This window comes from Macaca fascicularis, chromosome 16, assembly GCF_037993035.2.
Source record: "Macaca fascicularis isolate 582-1 chromosome 16, T2T-MFA8v1.1".
In the NCBI taxonomy this organism is placed as follows: Eukaryota; Metazoa; Chordata; class Mammalia; order Primates; family Cercopithecidae; genus Macaca; species Macaca fascicularis.
In genome coordinates, this window is record NC_088390.1 from 85,199,143 (window position 1) to 85,222,951 (window position 23,809).

The 23,809-nt window shown below is 50.1% G+C and overlaps 1 protein-coding gene across 46 annotated transcripts in view; it reads right to left on the minus strand.

The window, feature by feature from the left end:
* Nucleotides 1-2,468: 2,468 nt before the first annotated feature.
* Nucleotides 2,469-23,809, minus strand: part of USP36 (ubiquitin specific peptidase 36) — a 44,454-nt gene continuing 23,113 nt past the window's right edge. For 15 of the 46 annotated variants that reach the window (XM_074020735.1, XM_074020723.1, XM_074020732.1 and 12 more), the window contains 11 exons: nucleotides 21,122-21,262; nucleotides 20,454-20,554; nucleotides 19,496-19,637; nucleotides 13,299-13,976; nucleotides 12,493-12,623; nucleotides 9,753-10,346; nucleotides 8,677-8,888; nucleotides 6,511-6,612; nucleotides 5,752-5,867; nucleotides 5,235-5,386; nucleotides 2,469-4,733 (listed from right to left, as the gene is read on the minus strand). In XM_074020735.1, the coding sequence (XP_073876836.1) occupies nucleotides 5,255-5,386; nucleotides 5,752-5,867; nucleotides 6,511-6,612; nucleotides 8,677-8,888; nucleotides 9,753-10,346; nucleotides 12,493-12,623; nucleotides 13,299-13,976; nucleotides 19,496-19,637; nucleotides 20,454-20,554; nucleotides 21,122-21,262 (2,349 nt within the window). In that variant the 3' untranslated portion in view covers nucleotides 2,469-4,733; nucleotides 5,235-5,254. Of the gene's footprint in view, nucleotides 4,757-5,234; nucleotides 5,387-5,751; nucleotides 5,868-6,510; nucleotides 6,613-8,676; nucleotides 8,892-9,752; nucleotides 10,347-12,492; nucleotides 12,658-13,298; nucleotides 13,977-19,495; nucleotides 19,638-20,453; nucleotides 20,555-21,121; nucleotides 21,263-23,809 lie in introns of all 46 variants that reach the window. The other 31 variants (XM_074020729.1, XM_015438915.3, XM_074020726.1 and 28 more) reach the window with 7 other exon arrangements.

A 23,809-nucleotide genomic window follows, 5' to 3' on the forward strand; every position in this document is an offset into this window, starting at 1 on the left:
GCTTTAGCTTTGGTTTTCCCATGTTGTTTAATTCTGGGGTGGGATAAGAATTATTGAGGTAGCTTCGGAAGTCACTTACCAAGAGTAGTGGGCACATACACAATGAGACAGCAAAACAGTTTGCAGGGATCACTGAAAAGAATGGGAGAGAGAGGAAGGAGTTGCCTGAAGACCAAGGGCAGAAATCCCAAAAGGCAGGCAGAGCCTAACGAAGAAGGGCAGCCAGACAGCCCTGAAAGCCAAATCCATGGCACCCGGATGATCTTCTCCAAGTGTCATCCCCAGTCCAGATGTGGAAGGAGCAGGGGGCCAAGCCAAGCCGGGATCTGCACGAAGCAGCAGCAGGGCCACCTGCAGGCAAGAGTGTGAGCTCCTGGGAGTCAGCTCAGGTGATAAGACACAGAAAGCTGCCCCTCTGCATGTCACGTGACCTGTGTGCCCACAGTTCTCCTTTACCACCACCCCCTCGGTGTACTCACATCCTCATCTGCACTGAGGTTGTCCAAGCTACCAAGACTCGAGGCAGCAATTCTCACAGCACCATCCGGTGTTAAAGTGGCCTGAAGGTCACTGTCACAGTTAAAATGAGCCCTAATAGTGTGTTAGAGACAAATGGATGCCCACCTGATTGCCCAGTGTCCAGACACCTGGGCTTTTTCCTAACTGGAAGACTCGGAGCCCACCCACTGCCTACTTCCCATGCCTAGGATTCTCCCTGGGTTCCATTCTGGTAACATGCCAACACATCAACTGTGTCAGATTGAATCTCACCACCTAAAGGCCTTCCTGAAACCATCAGTGAGCCACCTGCTTCCCTGGCTACCACTTGGCCTCTAAACCCAACTAACCAACCCAGCAGAAATCATCTTAAACTCCACCCAGAACCTTCCACCGTATCTGCCACCTCACCTCGAGTCAGTCCATCTCCTAAATATCCAAGTGACCTCACTTCTAGCCTCTGCTACTAATGCCAATCTCTTAGCTCTAGCCTCAGCCACTTCTCAGCCAACCTAGTGGCTGGTCATCCTCACCTGCTGTCCTCTGCGCTCCACTGGCCGCCTTTCAGGCCATCAGACATCCTGGAATCCACTATCAGCCTCAGGAGTACCTTGGTACATCAGACCTTGGTAACCCTTCTTGCCCAAACTGTCAACCAAAACCTGCCCTGCACTTTTGCACCTGACTTATGGTTAGCCAGCTGAGTCCTGCTGGCCGGCTCCCACTTCCAACCCCCTTTCAGAATGTCACCTCACCAGACGGTGCATCAGGCAGAGCTCATGACAGGCTCCTCATGGCCTCCCGGCATCTCCCTAACAGCGCTCGCCCTGCCCTGGAGCCGTCAGTCCTGCCAGTGGGACTCTGCGTGTGTTCACTTTTACACTCACCCAGAAGTGGCCCTAGTGTTTGGTAAACGGCAGTTAAGAATGGAAAAGCCTGTCGGGCACGGTGGCTCATGCCTGGAATCCCAACACTTTAGGAGGCCAAGGCGGGTGGATCACGAGGTCAAGAGATGGAGATCAGCCAGGTGCAGTGGCTCACGCCTAGAATCCCAGCACTTTGGGAGGCCGAGGCAAGCAGATCATAAGGTCAGGAGTTAGAGACTAGCCTGGCCAACATGGTGAAACTCTGTCTCTACTAAAAATACAAAAATTAGGCGTGGTGATACGTGCCTGTACTCCTAGCTACTTGAGAGGCTGAGGCAGGAGAACTGCTTGAACCGGGGAGGCAGAGGTTGCAGTGAGCGGAGATCATGCCACTGCACTCCAGCCTAGGCGACAAAGGGAGACACTGTTTGGAAAAAAAAAAAGAAAAAGAAAATGAAAAAAAATAATAATGGAAAAACCACAGCCTCACCCATGTAACCACTGCACCCAGCGTTGGTGTCAGATCACCACCTCTCCAAGCCTCAGAACCCCCTCAACCGCTGCCCAGACTACAACGCAAATGCCTTCAGATACAGCCTGGCTGGCAGGAAGGCCTCTGGGTCAGCAGTGTGCCCCACTCTGCCACCCCTTTGGTTTGGGTCCAGGAGCTGCCTCACCTCATTTGTTCTTACTTGGCTGTCCTCATTTTGGGGTGTCCAGCCAAGCCCCTAAAGAGAAGCGAAAACATGATGCCCTGTGTTTGGTGGACACCCTGGGGTGGAGAAAGCTTGCTTGCTTCCAAGTTGCTGAAGGGAGAAGTGGGGAGCCACACACATCAGGTAACAGGGCTACAGAGCAGCATTCTCAACAGGACCCGATGCACTGCAACCCGCCTGCGCCCCGGGGTGCATTCGGCCTCTTGGTCACCCATTCACTAGGGCTGCTCTTGCCAAATGTAACCTCCTGGACACTGGGCTCCCTGCAGGGACCTACCTGCCCCTCCTAGCCCAACCTCAACTTCCAGGACAGGTAGAATCAGCGAGACCCTGGTGGGGATGTACCTTTAAAAAAAAAAAATCAAATGAAAAAACAAAGACCCAGAACTCACAAAAACAGAGTATTTTATTGCACCAAGATCGTGGCAACATGTGGGGCTCCCAGGCCCCTAGAGAGGAGGTGCAGAGGACGGGACACAGACCTCTGCATATAGACAGGTACGGACGGCCATGCAACCAGGACACAGGGCAGGTGAGTGAGAGGACCCGGGAGAGGCAGCTGCTGTACGCAGGCCCCACTCCCTCCGGCTCCATTCCCAAGCACAAAATTAAACAGACCCAGATCCTAAGTCAACCAAGTGACTGCTACGACATAGGCTTGGGTTATCGATATTTACTTACATACGTGCACGTGACCTAGAATTTGAACTCATCTTTTTTCTGGGCCTCATCTTTTTTCTGGGCCTCATCTTTCCCTTCCCTGTCTGGTTGATGACTTCTTTGGAGGGAAGGGACGTGACTCTACCCGACACTGATAAACACTGCAGAAAGTCGTCTCGTGCTCACCACTGCCCAAGAGTTAACGAATGTATGTTCCTCAGGAAAAAGTTTTACAGTTGTCTAGTGGAGAAGGGAAGAGACTGATTTGGAGGAGAGAAGAGAAAGAAAAGGAGATAAATTCTGTGCTAGCAGACAACTAACATTTTCAACTGGAGAACATCACATGAAAAACATGGCAGAGGGAACAGTTCACACAGGAATGCAAGTCACCACCCCGAGAAGAAAAGGAACATACCCTGCCCGTGAAGGCATGTGCTTTCCCTCCCAGATAAGTTACGAAGCCAGAGCACAGAAGCCGGGCCCTCATCTTTCAACATTCAGAGATCGGTCTGCAGGAGAGCAGAGGGCACCCTGACCAGCTCAAGGCGGACGGACCTCCACTCACTGCTGCTGGGACAGAGGTGGCCACAGGAGCTTGATTCTCTCCCGCCCTTCTAAGTGAAACGTAAAAACAGAAGAAAATCCAAAGAGACACTCACCCACACAGGAAAAAAAAATGTATCTTCCCATATGAAAAAAGCAATTCCATCTACACAGCAGTAACCACCCAGGCCCCAAGCATGAAGGCAGGACGCTAAGCTGCCTCAGGGAGAGGAGATGCAGACAGTGAGGCAGCCACCCAGGACAGCAGGACGCCTCTGGCCCAGCAGAGCCACATTGAAGGAGATGTAAGTCCAACACCACGTCCATCTCCACCTGCGACGACTCCGGGAGGAAAGGACGGGGACAGACCCAACAAGGAAGGATGTTCACGGTCACCTTCACACTTCCCACTACTATGAGGGCATTTGTCTTTTTCTTGAAAATATCACCTTCTCTGAGGATTTCCTGTATTTATTAAATTACAAGTTGGCAGGCACAGCTTAAGCAAGATAGAAAAGTAATCTTCTTGAGTTATACAATCATTTAAATTCCAAAGCACTCACAAAATTGAGCAAACAAAGCCACTATTTGCATATTTGGGAAAGGAAACATATTGCTAATGGAAGCCACAGGACTGGTCAAAAATAAATGTTTTGTATTAAGTAGTAAAATAAATGGAGAATTCTACCCCAAGGCCTCCACCTCAGTGAAGACCTGTGGGGTATTGCAGCTGCAAGGGAAGCTACAGCACAGTCGTCTCAGAATAAATAGCAGCCTGGAAAGCAGATGTATTCGCAGGTAATACCGAGGCCTCCTCTGACCCCAAACAGCCTCTGCTCTCCAGGACAGTTGAGAGTTACTCACAAGGAAGGGCTGCACAGTAGGGCCACCCTCTCGAGTTCCATAAAAGGGAGAGCTGGCTGGGTGGAGTCGGCTCTTCCTTTCTGAGGACAGGTAAGGCCAACAGTGGAAGGGGCCCCACCGAGGAAGCAGGGGAGGGTGGGCTCAGACACAACGGTGGCGCCAGCCCTGAGGAGCAAGGGATGGCTCGCCAAGAGCCACCAGCCATGCACCAGGAGATCACCTGGGGGACGTGTGGCCACCGTCCCCCACTCTCTCGATAGCCCCAACTGGGGGGGAGCAGCCTCTGCCAGCACAGACCACCGTCTATGAACACAAGAAGGCACAGCCCAGCGAAGATGTCCAGCAGGCGTGCAGCCACCTCTGCTCACACACACACTGTCGTTTCTCTCGCAGGGCTGGTCAGGAATGTCACCAAAGAGGTTCCGATATAGAGAAGCCTCAAAGCCTCTCCGTCGGGTGGTCTGTGGACACTGGTACCGGGAGGGCTCCTACCGTTGCAGGCTCACAGCGCAGCAGAGCCCACACAGAGAGCTCCCTCAGGTCCAGACGGACAGCTCCCAGGAAGGGATGCCTTGTCTCCAGGAGGCTGCGGAACAAAGCACAGCAGTCCTGACAGAGAGAAACGGGACCACAATCTTCCCACTGCCATCCTTGGGTATGAGTCCAACCCAGGAACCCAATGCATGGCATCTCGATGCGGCTGGCAAACCCCACACACTTCTGCAAGTGACTAGGACACGTGCCAGATATATACACTGCCCACATCCTACACACACCCCACATATGCCCTTCTCCAAGTGACCAGGACACACACCACAGATGCCAGGTGTACACACCCCACACCCAATACACACTACACGCACCCCCTTATACACACGCATCCCACACACACCCTTCTCCATTCAAGTGACTAGGACACACACCACAGACGCGTCCACACCAGACACACACCACCCAACACACATGTGCCAGATACATAGCCTACATGCATCACACATATGCATGCCACACCCCACCACACCCCCTGTACACAAACACAGCACACACACCCCCACCTCACCCGCACACCCACGCCCTCGGAACCAACCTCCTTCCACAGAGGCACAGTCAACGGCGATAGCTGAGGCTGGCAGCCTTCGCTGGGTGAGTCACAGACCAGAAGTTCCGTCGAGTCTGAAGTTTCTGAAAGGCGTTGAAGTTTCTCCTCTTCTCTCTCTTAAATTTTTTAATTTTCTTTTCCTAGACCAAGAATCACAGGCATCACAGTTCCCAAAAAGGGCTCTTTCCTGGCCCACGGGGCTCCCTACTGCATGCAGGTCACCAGCTTCCTGCACACAGGCCAGGCTCTCGCGAGCTCTCTGGAGACCCACTCTTCACAGTGACCCCTGCGCACAGCACCCTGCTGTCCCCCTACTGATGAAGGGGCGGAAGCTGCAAGGATGCATTCCCTGTCCATGGCCACATGCCCAGACAGGCCTGGGCAGCCTGACTCTTCTCGCGCTCGGCCACTTCATGCCACTGCCGCCACCTCCAACTGCCCCGGCCCTAAGCTGAGCCACACCGCCCTGCTACCTCAAGCCTGTGGTCAGCATCACACATCATACCTTCCCTCGGTCAAACTCTTCATCCCAGTCATCAACCACGGTCTCAGTCTGGGCCAGTCTGCTGTCTTCAATAGAATCCTGACTGACCGCCGACATCTTGCCATCCCAGGTCAGAACTACCAGGCAGACACAGGGCTCAGCACGAGTGCAGGTTCCCAGGTACCCTGAGGCTTCACTTCAAGAGTGTCATTTACCAACTAGTCTACCCATAATTAGTCAACAATTTTGAGTGCCACCTTGTGGTGAACAGAAGGACAAGAGGAGGACGGCTCGACGTCCGTGTGTGGTCGGTCAGCACAGAACCCCCAACACCACCCTCTTAGCTAAACGCTAAACCACGGCCACAGACTTCAGTTCTCTCTAAAACCACGCCCTCGTCTGAGAAACAAAGATGTCCTATTCGGCCTCGAAGTCTGAATAAAAACATGCTCTGAGTAAGAAGTGACATTACCTAGGTTGGAAGAGCTTGGTCACTCTGCCCCTTCCCTACCCAAGACCCAGCATGTGCTGGGTTCCTCACCCTGCCCCAACCCTCAGAAGCAGCTGTTCTGGATCCTGCCATGGACAGAAGCCACCTTCGTGCCACGGCCGAGGGTTTAAAGAGGATTCCAGCCAGTGTTGAGATTCCTCTTCCCATTCTCAAAGCCGAGCGATGCCTGCCCTCCACACTCACAGTACACCAGGATCCATTCCACACCCTTCCCTCCTCCAAAACCAACCAATCAAAGGCAAACAGAAGTCCTGTCTCCAAACCAGTACCTTTTCTCCCATAAGCTTTATCAGATGAGTATTTGAGCAGTTCCTGGACCACATCAGACTCTCGCTCTCCATTCCAAGACACAGGAGGGGCCTGGCCCAGCCCTGCAAGGAGGAGCCAAGAAACATTTACAAACGTTTAAAATAACCCACTGGGGAAGCAACCACACACCTTAAATTATAGCAGAACTTACAGTAAGTAGATGCCATTTTTTTTTTTTTTTAAAGACAGGGTCTCACTATGTTGCCCAGGCTGGTCTCAAACTCCTGGGGACTCCTACTGGCCTCCCAAAGTGCTCCCAAACTGTAATCCCAAAATGCTGGGATTACAGGCATGAGCCATGGCGCCCAGCCTAAATGTTTATTTACTAATGCTTACATGCTTAATTTACTAATGATCTCACACAGTAGAGAAGGTTGTCCAAGTCAATTCATGAAAAAGAAAACATGGAAAATAACAAAAAGCTAAAAAGCAAAAAAAAACCCTTAAAACCCCTTTAACCAGCAGGGTAAGTCCTCAGTCTGACAGAGGGAGGGACGAAAACTAGATCTAAATGGAACCCACTTCACCTAAGGGAGAGGCCCGTGGCCCAGAACCAGCCTGACACCTGGACGACCACAGGGGTGGGGGGAATGGCCAAGCTTGGCTGCTGCCATCAGGGACCCCGACCTCTTAAGCCCTGTCCAGGGGTAACCTGGTCCCTGTCAGCAACACTGCACAGGTCCACCCAGCATGTCGGGACCAGGAGAGCACTCACCACCCTCATCGGGTTCTAGAAACCCTTTCTGAACTAGTCCTCTGGCCAGCTACCCACATAGCCCCTGGAATATACTCACCTCCCTTCACACAAATCTAACCTCATTTCTCCCTGCCTCCAATTCCTCAGTGAGCTCCAGGCTAAGTGTCCCCTGCCCCTGCACAGTGGCTTCCATAGTTCCCATCTCATCCACAGCCCAGGGACGTGGCCATGCAGAGTAGCCTGCCTGCTCCCAACATGCTGCGCCTCCTGCCCTTGGGCCTGGTACCCTGCTCATTTAGCCATTCTCCTCAGGTGCACAGGACTGAGAGTGTATGGGGCCAGGTGTTCCCCCTCAGAGCCCATGCAGCCCCCAGTGCGCAGTGCAGGGCGCACTGCTCAGGACACACAACTAGCACCTGGCATGGACCCTGGCGCACTACAAGTGCTCAAGTGATGTCCCTTGAATTCCTGCATTAACAAGCCAACTCCGCTTTGCTCCAAGGATGGCACGGAGCACGGCTCTGGCACCATGTTAGTGCAGTACTTCTGAGAGCATGCTGGCCAGCAAACACGGTTGGCACTTGCTAGCACCCGCATTTTGCAATTTATTTCATACTATTTCATTTTTATCGATAAATTCCTTTCTTAAGAGTTGGATAAATACAAATCAGTCTCTAAGGTCTTGCTGGCCCCTGGATGCACTGCCATCAGACCTTCCAGACTGCAGCGGAGGCCTCACTCAAACTCAGCCCGCTATACCAAGCAGCCAAGACTTTCTTCCCTTCACTTAACAAATGTGTTCTGTGGCAGGTGCCTGCCAAGGCATGCCCCAGCCAGCCCTAAAGAAAACAAAAGACCCTCCAATTGGACAGCCCCAAGGACAGCCACAGCACACAGGTCCCCAACAGCAAGCGCACCATGCTATGTTCTGAAAGGCCCAGCTACATAGAGGGAGAGGAGGATTGAACCCAACTCTTCTAAGTTCAACCATCACAGAAAAAAACTCAGGCTGGGAGTTTTTTCAATGAGAAGCTGTAGACAGGAAAAAACTCAGGGAGTCATTCAATGAGAAGCTGTAGACAGGAAGAGCTTTCAATCAGAAGATCCACTGGCGTTCACAGAATGTTTTAAACCTCATGTGCGCTGTAACCTCTCCCATGGGGTTTTTCAGTCAAATGCTTTTGACACAGGAGGAAGCTTCAACCCCATCACCCAAGGGAACAGACTCGTGGGCGGGGAGTGAAGGTTGGCAGGGTCCCGGGGACCTCCACATCTTCTCCCAGACCCTCCCAAGCTCAGATGCAGGAGGCACTGCTCTCAGCTTGTGCACTCCCTAATACCCCCCTCGCCCAATGCATACCCATGTGGTCCTGCACCCCCTCCCCTGGTGCATACCCATGCGGTCCCCAACCCCTCGCCCAGTGCATACCCATGTGGTCTCCAGGACACCAGCCATTCACAGATGGCGTGTGGCTGCTGGACTCGGGGACAGCAGCATCTCGGGGCTTGGCGTTCCTCAGGACTTCGAGATGCCCATCCTCTTCTACCACCCACTGTGGCTCCTGCTTTCTTTTTTTCTTTTTCTTTTTCCTTGGAGACTCTTCCATGGTCTCTGGATCACCATCACCCATGGGAGAGCAGCTGCTGGGAAGTGAGAGGCAGCAGTCAGCTCTGAGCAAGCTGGAAGGGGAGCAGGAGCTCACAGACTCCCGCCTGCAACATGGAGAAGGTGCCACCCCAGCTGTGACCCAGTGCACGGAGCTCCCTGCAACATTCTTCCCCCAACACGCATTAGCGGACGCTCCACATGCAGCCATGGAGACAATGGAGGGAAAACCAGTCATGTTTCTCATCCTAACTGAGCCAAGCCCGTCGAGGCTAATGTGCAGGCTACTGTGACCTGATGAAACTGCAGAGTCTGGCCTGGCCTGGGTCACCTGATCCAGCATCCTTGGACGGCTTTGCACATACAATGATGGACACTGCTGTCCATACCACTGTCACTTCAAGGACCAATCCACTGGTATTTATCAGAGGAGTCTTTTGTGTTTTTTTTTTTTTTTTTTTTTCTTAAAGACAGGGTCTAGCTGTCACCCAGGCTGTAGGGCAGTGACGCAATCTCAGCTCACTGAAACCTCCGCCTCCTGGGCTCAAACCATCCTCCCATCTTAGCCTCCTGAGTAGCTGGGACCACAGGCATGTGCCACCATGCCCAACCAATTTTTGTTTTTGGTAGAGAAAGGGCTTTGCCGTGTTGCCCAGGCTGGTCTCAAACTCTTGGGTTCAAGTGATCCGCCTGCCTCAGCCTCCCAAAGTGCTAGGATTACAGGTGTCAGCCACCACAACGGGCCAGAGGAGACATTTGCTCACATATTCACATTTTAGAAAACCACAAAAGCAGACTACATTTCCAGATCATACCTACGTGGGGTTAGAGGTAGATTCTGTGGTTTTGCTTTGTTTCTTGGCAGAGGTACACAGATGCCACCTTGCTCCTGCCCTTACCTGTGCCAAGGTGGGTCCTGGTGCAGGCCACCTTCTTCACCAAGACCCTCTGCTCCCTTCCTCCTCCGCTTCCTGCTGCTCGCGTGGTGGCCGTCCGTAACACATCCCACCGGCTGCCCGTTCACCCGTGGCTGTGTGCCGTCTTCCTGCCGTCTGACAGCGGGCAGCTGGGCCTGGCCCTCCCTCTTGTGCGTGGGGCTCCCAGGCTGTGTCTGTGTCTGCCCCTCCTGCAGGGCGGTGGCAGCTGTGTCCTCTGGGTGCTTTTTCTTCTTCCTCTTCCTCTTCCCGTGGGGAGCTGCAGTGGCCTCCCTGATGTGCTGTGGGAGGCACGTCTCTGAGCCTAGCCTCTGGAGCTCTCCCAGGAAGGTCTTTTTCTTCTTCTCAGAGGGGCTCCGGGGGGGCTCGCTGGCCTCTGGCAGCTGGTGTGGAAGGGACACAAGGTCCTCGTTGACCTGAGGCAGGGCCGTCGAGAAGGAGGAGCAGCTCTGTGGTTCTGACATCCCTGGGGGCTTGGGGGTACTGGACAGCAATGTGGGGTGGGGGCTGAAGGGGGGCTGCAGGCGGCTGGATGATTGGGGAGCAGGTGACACAGCCCTGTGGGGACAGCCAGGAAACAGGGAGAGGATGTTCTGAAAGACCCAGCAGAGCTGTTTCTTCTGTTCACCCTCACTCCCCTCCCTTTCACCTAAAAATCTGAAAAGGCTTTTGCCCTGCAGTTTTCAGATACACATTAAGTTACACGTAAGTTTGAAAGAAAGCTAACAATTAATTCGACATCTATTTAAATGCAAAGTTGGCCGGGCGCAGTGGCTCATGCCTGTAATTCCAGCACTTTGGGAAGCCGAGGTGGCCGCATCACCTGAGGTCAGGAGTTTGAGACCAGCCTGGCCAACAAGGTAAAATCCCATCTCTACTAAAAATACAAAAATTAGCCAGGCATGGTGGCACACGCCTGTAATCTCAGCTACTTGGGAGGCTGAGGCAGGAGAATCGCCTGAACCTGGGAGGCAGAGGTTGCAGTGAGCCGAGATCGCGCAATTGCACTCCAGCCTGGGCGACAGAGCAAGATTTCGTCTCAAAAAAAAAAAAAAAAAAAAGCAAAGTTACCTACATGGTAGGTTAATAGGTGCAGCAAACCACCATGGCACCTCTGCAACAAACCTTTACATCCTGCACACGTACCCCGGAACTTAAAATAATTGATCCCTAAGATTTAAAAAAAAAAAAAAAAAAAAAAAGGCAAGCCAACACATGATTTTAAAAGTCATTTTTTTTCTTTTAATAAGGCAAAGTTAATAAGAATAGTTCCATGCCTTAGTTTCTTGTCACCAAGCAGTTCAGATATTTTTGCGAGCGCTAATATTTTAAATCTTTAATAGAAATGTGTTAAGGGAGGAAGCCTTCACTAAACAATAAATGGTAAGGAAGAAAAAAAGATCCCGTGAAGATTTATTCTCCAACCTCTGAAAGTCTCAGGGTGTTCCCAAGCAGGAAATGAGCCTCATAAGGCAGGCAAGTGTTGAGTTGGCCCTAATGACACCTCCACATTAGCATCATTAGGACGCTGAAACCGGGACACAGATGTGTAGAGCAGAATCATAAGCAAGGCATGTCCGGGACAGGATCTAGCGCCAAACCCAGTGAGGCTCTCTGAGCTCCCTCTTGCCAGCTATGTGTCCCTAGGAAAATTAACTTCCCACTCTGAACCACCATGTTCTCCTTTGTCAATGAGCTACGACCACAAAGCCCACCTCCCAAGGTTCCTGAGGAAAACGGGACCCCCATCATCATCTAAACAAACTACAAGGGCCATGACAGCTGCACGACGTTTGATTACCCTGTCTTCTGGAATCTTTTCAAAAAAAGCTTATAAGGCAAGGAACAAAAAACACCCAAACACTCAAGGCCCTCCCACGCACACAAATCTTATGCTAGGTATAGGGTAGAAGTGTCTTTGTGCGTGTGTATGTGAGAGGAGAGTAAGGCAGAGGCTGTGGGTGACGTACAGTCATACCTCACCCTCATGCAGCACTGGAGATTCTAGAACTAGAACCCAGCGCCAAGGTCCCCAGTACAGTCCCCACAGGCCGCCTCATGGCTCACCCCATCTTTCACTGCTTCCTTCCCCACTCCCACCGGCTTCCAGACAGCCATTGACCAGTGACTCTCAACTTCCTGCCACTCGAGGCACCCAACAGACGCAGGCAGCCCCTGCGGACCAAGGCCCATATGCAGAGGAAAGGGACTGCATCTCCAGCAGGTGTGTGCAGAGGAACCCGAGAGCCCTGAGACAGTTCTTAACCCACATGATGCTAGCAAGCAAGACACCCCAGAAAAAATGCACAGGACTCCGAGCTCACTCAAGGCCTCTCGCCAAGGCCTTACCTCACCTTTCTCTTCGACTGGGAAGTACTGTCATGGGGCTGGTAGGGATACAGGACAGGTCAGTCTCCAGCACACCATGTCATCACATGGATGTCGCAGACAGACCACCAACAAAGACAGAACTAAGACATCGGGACTGCAGAGGCTGAACTGCCTTCACCACCCAAAGCTCCTTTACCACAGGGGAACACAGAAGAGGGGGACCTTGGTCGGTGACGTCCCCCCGTACCTCCTGGCTGCCCAATGCTTTGTCAGTCCTGTGAGGCTGGTGATCCGTCCAACTCCTCACCAGCCAAGCACACGCAACCACAGGGAGAACCAGTCGGCACCCCGAAGGTCCCGGCCCGAAGCTTACCTGGCTCTACGGACGGGCCAAGTGGAGGCAACGACGGGGTGAGAGGTTTTCATGGGGTGGGTGAGGTCGGAGGATGGTGAGGGGGGAGGTGGACGGAGGTCATTGCCGGTCGCCCTCCACAGGGTGCTGGCCTGCAGTTATCGACATAAATAAAAACTTGGTGGTCTAAAAAAGGTTTCCGTGAGTGAAGAGGGAAAACAAAAGTAACAAAAAATGAAAATAAAAACAAAAGAGCCCAGAAAGAAAGATGAGGGGACAGAAGAAGACAAAAAGGGGAGGTGAGGGGCAGGGGAATGGTAGAAGAAGAACCAGAAAAGTATTTTTGGTTAGAAACAAAAAAAAGGAAGAAATTTTAAACAAAAATCTCAGCACAACAATCACATCCTCGTGCCGTGGCTGCCTTCTAAGCTTCCTGCTGCAGCCGTGCTGGGCACCCCACTCGGCTCTGCGCTTCCTGCCCGTCCCACCCCTGCTAGGGAAGTGCGCTGGTGGGGCTCACCCTCCCTCGGGTTCAGTCAGGATCTTCCGCCTACTGCGAAAACGGAACTGCTACCTTGCCCAAACCTCCATGAGTCACATGAGTATCACCAGATCATCAGGGCTCTCTCAACACCCCACATTGCCTTCACCCCAGGATAGCCGTTCTTTAATTGCAAATAGTTGGGAATGACTAAAAGACACTTTGTTCCTCTGACATGAGGGAGGCCAAAGTCCCTGGACAATGTTCTCACTCCCTCCAAACCCCAACCAAGCAACTCTTGGAGCTCTCCTGATACACAGCAGTGGCGAGACCCCCACACACCCACCTTCTTGGCAGAAAGGGCCAGTTTTTTGGCTGGTGGAGGAGACATGGTGCTTGCAGGCTCAGCGGTGGCATTGCTCAGGACAGGGGACTTCAGCTTCACCGTCTTAGAATCTGCTCCACTTGGCGGCGTTTTGGAGTGGCCAGCGGTGGAACAGTTTGTTTCCTGAGAATCGCAGAGATGGGCCGCTCCACTCCTGGCGGTCTGGCGGGCCTTGGTGGAGTCGCTGCTGGCCGAGTGCTCTGGGCTGGAGCTGCTGGAGCCCCTCCTGTCGAGGCCAGTGCTCTCGTCATTCCTCTTCAACCCATGCCCGTTGGCAGTGGCTGTAGCCAGGAGCTTAGGTGAGGTAGAGAGGACAGCATCCCTGCTGTCCCAGGAGCCCTGCCTTTGGCTCCCAGATCTGCTGCTACTCGAGCTGCTGGTCCCAGGCAGCCCCTGAGCAGTTCTGGGGGAGAAGTGCTGTGGAGGAGCTGGCTTCTTCACCTTCTTTCCAGGGTCATCCAGGATAGTCGGGATGTGTGTGGGTGTCTGGGGGAGTTTGGGGGACGGGGATCCTGAGGGCAGCTTTGGAGGAACATAGCCGTTCTGGGATTTCAGGCCCAGGGTGGAGCCATTCCTGGAAATGGGCACGCCAACCTCTTCAGTGCTGTGCAGCTTCTTCATTGTCCCCGAATCCTGTCGCTAAGGAGAGCAAAGCAGAAAACACAACTGAGGAAGCGACAAGTCCCAGTCGGGCCACGCCTTCATAAGGCCACAACGCATCTTAGTAGTGGGCATGGCCTCTGATTAGCATGCTCAAGACAAATTATTTATGTGGACTCTTGGTAAAGACATTGTGGCTTCTTTGAACAATTCTGATGTTTTGTGACATCCCAAGGAACTGGGACCACAGGCGTGCACCACCACACACCGCTAATTTTTGTATTTTTGGCAGAGACAGGGTTTCACCATGTTGGCCAGGATGGTCTCAAACTCCTAACTTCAAACAATCCACCTTCCTCAGCCTCCAGAAGTACTAGGATTACAGGTGTGAGCCACAGCACCTGGCCTGAATACATATCTTTATGGCCATCTTTACTACAAAACCAGTACATTTTCATCAAGATTTGAGAAAGAGAAAAAAGTATAAAGGAAAAAAATTTAGCAAAGTCCCGTCACCTAAACATATCATGCATTAACATTCTAGTGCTTTCTTCTTTAAGTCTTTTCTTTCGAATGGTTCTGCCCTGAAGAGTTGTGTCCCAGTTTTATCTTAATGCTATTACCTCAAGCATCTTTATGGGCGATAACTCTCAATAAATGTCTTTAAGACAGGGTCTTGCTCTGTTGCCCAGGCTGGAGTGCAGTGGTGCAATGATGTCATCATAGTTCACTGCAGACTCAACCTTCTGGGCTCAAGAGATCTTCCCACTTCAGAGGCACAAGCAGCTAGGACTATAGGAGTAGGTCACCATACCTGAATACTTTTTATTATTTTGTAGAGATGCAGGGGGGGGGTCTTGCTATGTTGCCCCGGCTGGCCTTGAACTCCTGAGCTCAAGCAATCCTCCCACCCTGGCCTCTCAAAGTGCTGGGATTATAGGCCTGAGCAACTGCAACCTGCCTGTCGGCCGTCTTTGACATTTTACTATATATATACTATATACTACTGACACATATTAACTATACGGTTAATTTATATAAGCTATATTGTCTCCAATTGTTGAAATTAACAATACAGTACAGTATATGTGTGTGTATCCTTTACCCTTCAGAGCACTTATTACAACTGCATAGAAATAACTTATTATTCTGTATTTAGATGCTGAATGTCGGCCTTCCCCTGCTTAACTATGAGGCTGTACCCTTATCTCTCTTGTTCCCACTGCAGCCCTCACCGGCAACTCAAGGGTCTGGTATATAGCCTATACTTAAAAAATATTTGTTGACCTTTTCCTGTACTTAGTAGGCCATGCTAATTTTCTGGAAATTGAATTACAAGGCTATAAATATTTTCGTGAAATCTAATGCAAACTGCCAAACTGCTTTTACTATACTCCAGCAACATCTATTTTTCAAAACATTTGCTAATTTGACACTTGTTTGGGCTATTACCACTTTAACATTCATATTCTCTGCATGTGCACTAGAGTGATCTCCATTTGAATGAGATCTTATGTTTACAAATGTTAACCATTTGTTGACAATATTTATTGTTTCATTTGTATTTGTAATAAGTTCTGTACAAAAATGTACATCTTAGTCGATTCATAATTTTTCTATATTTTATCCCTCAATTTTAAGCATACAAAGTCTCCTTCCCTCTACCAGAGGTTAAAAATTTACCTCTATTTTCTTCTGAGTTTTGTTTTGCTCCCTACATTCTATTCTTTGTTAATACTGTTTTCTAAAAGGAATTCATCTTTCCACTGCACCCAAAGCCTTTTCACTGGTTGAACATTCCCATACACACTAGAACTTGCACCATGTCATTCAGAGTAAAATGGCTCTTGTCTGCTTGCAGTGTTATTTGGAAAATCACGTTGGTAATGAAAATGCTCATGGTCAGTGAAGCGCCCCCGCAGGTGTGCCTGACACAGGGACTCTCCTTGAGCCAACCTCCACCCTCGGGCATCACTCTGCCTGTGGAGTTCCTGTGGCAAGTGAGGCTTCCTTTATTTTTGGGGTTTTTTTTGAGACAGGGTCTCATTCTGTTGTCCAGGCTGGAGCGCAGTGGCACACTGATGGCTTAATGCAGCCTCGACCTCCTGTGCTTAAGCGATCCTCCTGCCTCAACCTGCCCACAGCTGGGACAACAGACGTACACACCGCGCCTGGCTAATGTTTGCACTTTTTTTGGAGATGGGGTCTATGTTGCCCAGGCTGCTTCTTTTTTTTTTTTTTTGAGATGGAGTCCCACTCTGTCGCCCAGGCTGGAGTGCAATAGCACAATCTCAGCTCACTGCAACATCTACCTCCCAGGTTCAAGCGATTCTGCTACCTCGGCCTCTTGAATAGCTGGGATTACAGGCACATACCACCAAGCCCAGCTAACTTTTGTATTTTTAGTAGAGACAGGGTCTCAACATGTTGGCCAAGCTGGTCTTGAACTCCTGACCTCAAATAGTCCACCCACCTCAGCCTCCCAAAGTGCCCAGCCCCCCTTTCCTTTATTTTTTAAGACAAGGTCTCACTCTGTCACCTTGCCTGGAGTTCACTGGCGTGATCATGGCTCACTGCATATAGCCTCAACCTCCCGGGCTCAAGTGATCCTTCCACATCAGCTTACTGAATATTCTCTATGGCGATGGGGATCTATGTTGCCCAGGCTGCTTTTTAAATTTGTTTTGAGACAGGGTCTTGCTCTGTTGCCCAGGCTGGTGTGGAGTGGTGTGATCACGACTCACTGCAGCCTTAATCTCCATGGCTCAAGTGATCCTCCCACCTCAGCCTCCTGAGTAGCTGGGACTACAGGCACATGCCACTATACCTCGCTAGCTTTTGCATTTTTAGTAGAGACAGGGTTTTGCCCAGGTTGGTCTCAAACTCCCGGGATCAAGTGTCCTCCCACATCGGCTTCCCACAGTGTTGGAATTAAAGACATGAGTCACAGTACCTGGCCCAGGCTGCTTCCTAACTTCCTAGTCTGGGCTACAGTGGCCACCAACTTTGCAATTATATCATGTATTTCACTGCTACTTCAATTCTCATGCTTCTAATTTCAGCTTCTATTTTCTTTAATGTGAAGGGAAATACAGACGTATGTAAATGACCAAAACCCCTGCAGACTGTGAAAGGCCCTGACTGCCTGTGTGTGGGGTTCAACTCTTCATTCTAAAGGGAGAGGAAGATGATCCATCAAAAATAGTCATCCAGGCTGGGCACGGTGGCTCATGCCTGTATCCCAGGACTCTGGGAGGCCAAGCTGGGCGAATCACTTGAGGTCAGGAGTTCCAGACCATCCTGGCCAACATGGTGAAACTCCATCTCTACTAAAACTACAAAAATTAGCAGGGTGTGCTGGCAGGCACCCGTAATCACAGCTACTCAGGAGGCTGAGGCAGGAGAATCGCTTGAACCCAGGAGGCGGAAGCTGCAGAGTGGCAGAGGCTGCAGTGAGCTGAGATGGCGCGACTGCACTCCAGCCTCAGCAGCGACAGAGCGAGACTCTGTCTCAAAAAAAAAAAGAAGAAACAATCATCGAGAGAGGGTCCACCCCACTTCAAATGATCACTGTGTTCTAATGAGGAAAATGCTCATGAATTCACTAGTGAAACTGAATTCTTAACACTTCTAGCAGAAAATGTCAAACACACACAAAGGTAACTTAGAGGGTAGTTCCTAATGGTTAACCTGCAACCACATAACCTTTATCATCCTCTCTCTGTATGTATATATATGTGTGTACATATGTATGACTATATATGTATGCACATACACATATTTCTATTTCTGATCCATTTGAGTAAATTGCAGACATGATGTTCTTTTACCCCAAAATATGTCCATGTGTATTTCCAAAGAACAAAGACATTCTCTTACATAACCACAGTAGAATTACCCAAATCAAGAAATTAACATTGGTACAAATGATTCACATTTTCCCTGTTAAAATGTGAGGATAGGCTGGGCACGGTGGCTCATGCCTGTAATCCCAGCACTTTGGGAGGCAGAGGCGGGCGGATCACGAGGTCAGGAGATCGAGACCATCCTGGCTAACACGGTGAAACCCTGACTGTACTAAAAATACAAAAAATTAGCCAGGTGTGGTGGCATGCGCCTGTAATCCCAGCTACTCGGGAGGCTGAGGCAGGAGAATCGCTTAAACCTGGGAGGTGGAGGGTGCAGCAAGCCAAGATTGCGTCACTGCACTCCAGCCTGGGTGACAGAATGAGACTCCATCTCGAAGAAAAAAAAAAAAAAAAAGGATATTTTTTCCCACATGCTTATGGTTGAGTTTGCTTGGTGCCTATAATCCTGGCATTTTGGGAGGCCAAGGCAGGAGAATTGCTTGGGCTCAGGAGCTTAAGACCAGCCAAAGCAACATAGTAAGACCCTGTCTCTACACAAAACTTAAAAATTAGCTGGGTGTGGTAGTGCACTGGTAGTCCCGAATACTAGGGAGGCTGGGGCAGGAGGATGGCTTGAATCCAGGAGCTCAAGGCTGCCCTGAACCATAAGTGTGCCACTGTACTCCAGTCTGGGTAACAGTATGAGACACTGTCTCCAAAAAAAGAGTTTACTTGGCATTATAAAGGAAATAAAAAGAGCACACACAGAAAGTTTGCCTGGCACACCTGTCATGGCACCTGTAAGTGGTGCTGGTCTCATGAGTAGAACAGATCTGTGAATGACAGTTCTAATTTGCTAGGTCAGGATTTTCTCATTCATGTCTCCTCTTTCTCTATACCCGATGTCAGCTGATGACCAGTTTAAGACATAACATCAGCTGGGCGCGGTGGCTCACGCCTGTAATTCCAGCACTTTGGAATTACAAAAAAAATTAGCAGGGCGAGGTGGCGGGCGCCTGTAGTCCCAGCTATTCGGGAGGCTGAGGCAGGAGAATGGCGTGTGAACCCAGGAGGCAGAGCTTGCAGTGAGCTGAGATTGCGCCACTGCACTCCAGTCTGGGCGACAGAGCAAGACTCCATCTCAAAAAAATAAAAATTAATAATAATAATAATAATAATAGGCCGGGCGCGGTGGCTCAAGCCTGTAATCCCAGCACTTTGGGAGGCCGAGGCAGGCGGATCACAAGGTCAGGAGATCGAGACCATCCTGGCTAACACGGTGAAACCCCGTCTCTACTAAAAAATACAAAAAACTAGCCGGGCGAGGTGGCGGGCGCCTGTAGTCCCAGCTACTCGGGAGGCTGAGGCAGGAGAATGGCGTGAACCCGGGAGGCGGAGGCTGCAGTGAGCTGAGATCCAGCCACTGCACTCCAGCCTGGGTGACAGAGCAAGACTCCGTCTCAAAAAAAAAAAAAATAATAATAATAATAATAATAAAAACCCATCAACTAGAATAGTGCAAAACTGCCTGCAAACTCCTTCCACTGCAGCCAACTTCCCAAGTGTGATAATAATAATAAAAACCCATCAACTAGAATAGTGCAAAACTGCCTGCAAACTCCTTCCACTGCGGCCAACTTCCCAAGTGTGAGGAGGTCTGTGGGGAGCACCAAGACCAGTTGCTTTGGCCTCCATCATTCTCACAAATACCTTTCCAGTCAGCGGGGAGGAAACAATCCCATTGCCGACGTTTTTCTTGGAGTGATCTGGAACCACACTTGGGCGGCTGGGAAGAGAGGAGGAGCCTGTCCTGGAGATGAGGCCCTCGGGACTTTTCTTAGAGCCTGGAATTCTGTAAAAGGAAGAAAACAAGTCGGGAATTCTCTTATTAAAGCTGAGAAGGCATTACAGAAATGGAGAGAATCAGAATAAGTTAAGGTCAAGGTCACAATTATAATATTTTTAAAGGCGGGGCAAGGCAGAAACACGGCCTGGGGACACTCTGCCACTCCTAACTGCTTCTCGGGAATCTCCCTTCGCCTTTCAACCACCGTGAGGCTGAGAGATCAGCCCCAGGTACCTGCTGAATATAAGCAGAGTAAGGGCAAATTAGATCAGAATTCCTCCAAGATCAGAGTTAAATGCACCAGAGAGCAAGAGAGACCCCTCGAACACCTCAGTCGCACTCAGCGGAGATGTACAAAGCAGTGAAAATGTCTCAGTTGCCATGGTCTCCGGCCTCCAGGTCAGTGACAGCCAGCTCCGGGAGAAGGCCCCTCCAGAGGAGCTCTGCGGCAGCACCCCCACAAACACGTTCTTCCCAGCCTGGCCCTACAGGGGCAGCTTCCCCACAGGGGAAGGGGCATCGGCTGGCTACCATCCAGGGAGCAGTACCTCTAATTTGGGGCAATACTATAAATGGTGACTTTCCCATTTACATTCAAAACAGCATCCATGGGAGGGCAGACGGAATCCTGTCCTGACCTTCCCCGAGGCTCTAGCTTTTACTAAAAAGGGTCCTTCCCCATGGACGGTCTCCATGACACATGACGAACCCCTCCAGTGGAATTCCCAATTACCGTCAAACAAAAAAAGGTTAGGGAGGCCCATAGGTATAAGAAAAGAGCAGAGGGAGTGAGCTCATCTGGGGAGGGCGTGAGTTTATTACCGCAGATAGAACAGCACGTAGGCCTGCTGGTTCAGAACCACCTTGACGTTGCTGGAATGGACCAAGGAATCATTCATCTGGTACCACTGTCCATTGCTTGCCTGAAGCAGCCAAGGATTTTGCAGAAAACAAAACAATCAACAAGCATCCCATTATCCTCACTTTTTAAAAAGAGAATGAAAAATCTGTTACTTGCTACACTTCCAAATGCTATTAATAATCAACCATAACAATTTCCTATTAAAATGTGTAACATTTTCATAACTCAGAATGTGACCCCAAAGCGTGCTTTGAGTCCCAGTTCCTTCCTAGTGCCCCAACAGATAGGAACTGTCCCTTCTAAAGGACATTCAGGCAGTCTCATCACCATGGCCATCTCCCTCCTCCATGTGGCTTTCACCAAGATTTTGCCAGGGTTCTAAGGACGGCACCAGAAGTGGCTGCCTCTTCCGTGTCTCACTGCAAGTCTGAGAACAGTAGGTTCTGGTGCAACACTTTCGTAGAGGCGTCTTTTCACTCCATGCACAGAGGCAACAATGAGGACTTGAATACAACTACAAAACATCACTACTTTTCACAAAGAAAGTGTTCTACAGAGGCCACATCTGGATGTGCATGGGGGCTGAAACCTGCCCCAGGAGGCAGCTGCACTGACACAAGCCTCTCACCTTCACATAGCAGTAATAGTGCCCGGCATGGCAGCTGTAGCCCGAGTGCACCAGGACAGCATAGAGTCCATACATGACAGGATCACCATTATTCTGGGACATATACGGACGTATGTTGAGGAATTCCGGATAGCCTACATCCTGTTTGAAAAATCAAGGAAAAGACAAATAAGATTCACTTTGAAAGTAAAGATCAATTGCCCTTTCCATCCACAACCACACAAAATGCCCAACTTGGCTGGTCTTTAACAATTTGGGGGCTGGATGCAGTGGCTCATGCCTGTAATCCCAGCACTTTGGGAGGCCGAGGCAGGGGGATCACTTGAGGAGTTCAAGACCTGCCTGACCAGTATAGCAAAACCCCACTTCTAATAAAAATACAAAAAATTAGTTGGGCATGGTGGTGCACTGCCTGTAATCCCAGCTACTCAGGAGGCTAAGGAATGAGAATCACTTCAACCTGGAAGGCAGACGTTGCAGTGAGCCGAGATCGAGCCACTGCACTCAGCCTATGCAACAGAGTGAGACTCTGTCTCAAAACTGCCCCGCCACAAAAAAGAAAAAAAACAATTTGGGGCGACTGGGTGTGCAGCAACACTGTGCAGGAGCTCCCCCAGGCAATGATTAAAAACCAAGATGCTGGCCAGGCACAGTGGCTCACGCCTGTAATCCCAGCACTTTCGGAGGCCAAGGCGGGTGGATCACAAGGTCAAGAGATTGAGACCATCCTGGCCAACATGGCGAAACCTTGTCTCTACTAAAAATACAAAAACTAGCCAGGTGTGTTGGCACATGCCTTCTAGTCCCAGCTACTCGGGAGGCTGAGGCAGCAGAGTTGTCTGAAACTGGGAGGTGGAGGTTACAGTGAGCTGAGATCGCACCGTTGCACTCCAGCCTGGCGACAGAGCGAGACTCCGTCTCAAAACAAACAAACAACAACAACAACAACAAAACACCAAGATGCTGAGAAGTGAGTCTTCTCCAGTCAGCCTATGGGAAACTTTATTGTCCCATCAAGCGATGTAGAATCTGTTCTTGTCTTTGTCAAGCATCTACATTAGTTCTCTCACCACCTGCTTCCCAACGACCAAATGAGAAGAGTCACTCCTTTTCTTTCCCTCCACTCTACAGGAACATTGTTGGTGGGAGAAAAGGCAGAGAATGCTGGATTTTAGCTCTTCAGAAATAAAAGTGCTGAATTAACACAGCCAACTGCTACAGCAAGTTAGACTTTTAATGAAGTGGATCAGAAGAAAGGTCATGTCAAAATGTGTTCCCAAAATTGACAATTTTTCATAGAAAAAGATACGCACACATATATACATATATGCACACATATATACAGACCTTATACATACACGCACACATATACATACATGTACACACACATACATACATGCACACATACACGTACACAAACATGCACACACACATGTGCATACACATATACACACATGCATGCATATATACATACATGTGCACACACACACACATATCCATACATGTACACATATACATATACATGCACAGATATTCTTGGCAGTAATAGTGCCCAGCACGGCAGCTGCAGGCTGTGTGCACCAGGACAGCACGGAGCCCACACAACAGGATGGCCATCATTGTGGGTCTATACAGATGTGTTTAGGAACTCTAAAACATATAGACGTACATTTTTTTTTTTTGGAAACACAGTCTCGCTGTGTCGCCCAGGCTAGAGTGCAGTGGCACAATCATAGCTCACTGTAACTTCGAACTCCTGGACTCAAGCAATCCTCCTATCTCTACCTCCGAAATAGCTGGGACTATAGGCACATGCCACCATGACTGGCTAATTAAAAAAAACTGTTTAGGCCAGGCGTGATGGCTCACACCTATAATCCCAACACTGTGGAAGGCCGAGGTGGGTGGATCACTTGAGGTCAGGAGTTCAAGACCAGCCTGGCCAACATGGTGGAACCCCGTCTCTACTAAAAAGACAAAATTTAGCCAGGCGTGGTGGTGCACTTGTGGTCCCAGCTACTTGGGAGGCTGAGGCAGGAGAACCACTTGAACTTGGGAGCCTGGGTGACAGAGTGAGACTTCGTCTCAAAAAAAAAACCCAAAATTTTTTTGTAGAGACAGGGTCTCGCTATGTTGCCCAGGCTGGTCTTAAACTCCCAGTCTCAAGCAATCCTCCCACCTCAGCCTCCCCAAGTGCTGAGATTAGAGGTGTGAGCCATTGTGCCCAGCCTAAATCATTTTTTTAAACTGAGTTGTGGGATTTGTAGAAATGCACAGATCTTCAGTATACAGATCAAAGAGTTCTGACAAGTATATACTGATGGATATGCAGAACATCAACTAGAAAATTCCCACATCCCAGTCATTGCCCGCATCTCAAATATCCACTGTTCAGATTTCTGTCATCATTAATTTTGCCTGTTCTTAAACGTCACATACCATCAGTCATGTGCCACATAACCATGTTTCGGTCAATGACAGACCATATATACAACAATGATCCCGTAAGATTATAGTTCGGCATTTTCACTGTACCTTCTCTGTGTTGAGATACACATATACTTCCCATTGTGTTGCAATTGCCTGCAGTATTCAGGACAGGAACAGGCTGTGCAGGTTTGTGGCCTAGGAGCAAGGGGCTATACCATACAGCCGGCTCTGTCATCTACCTCTGTGTATGTGCACTCT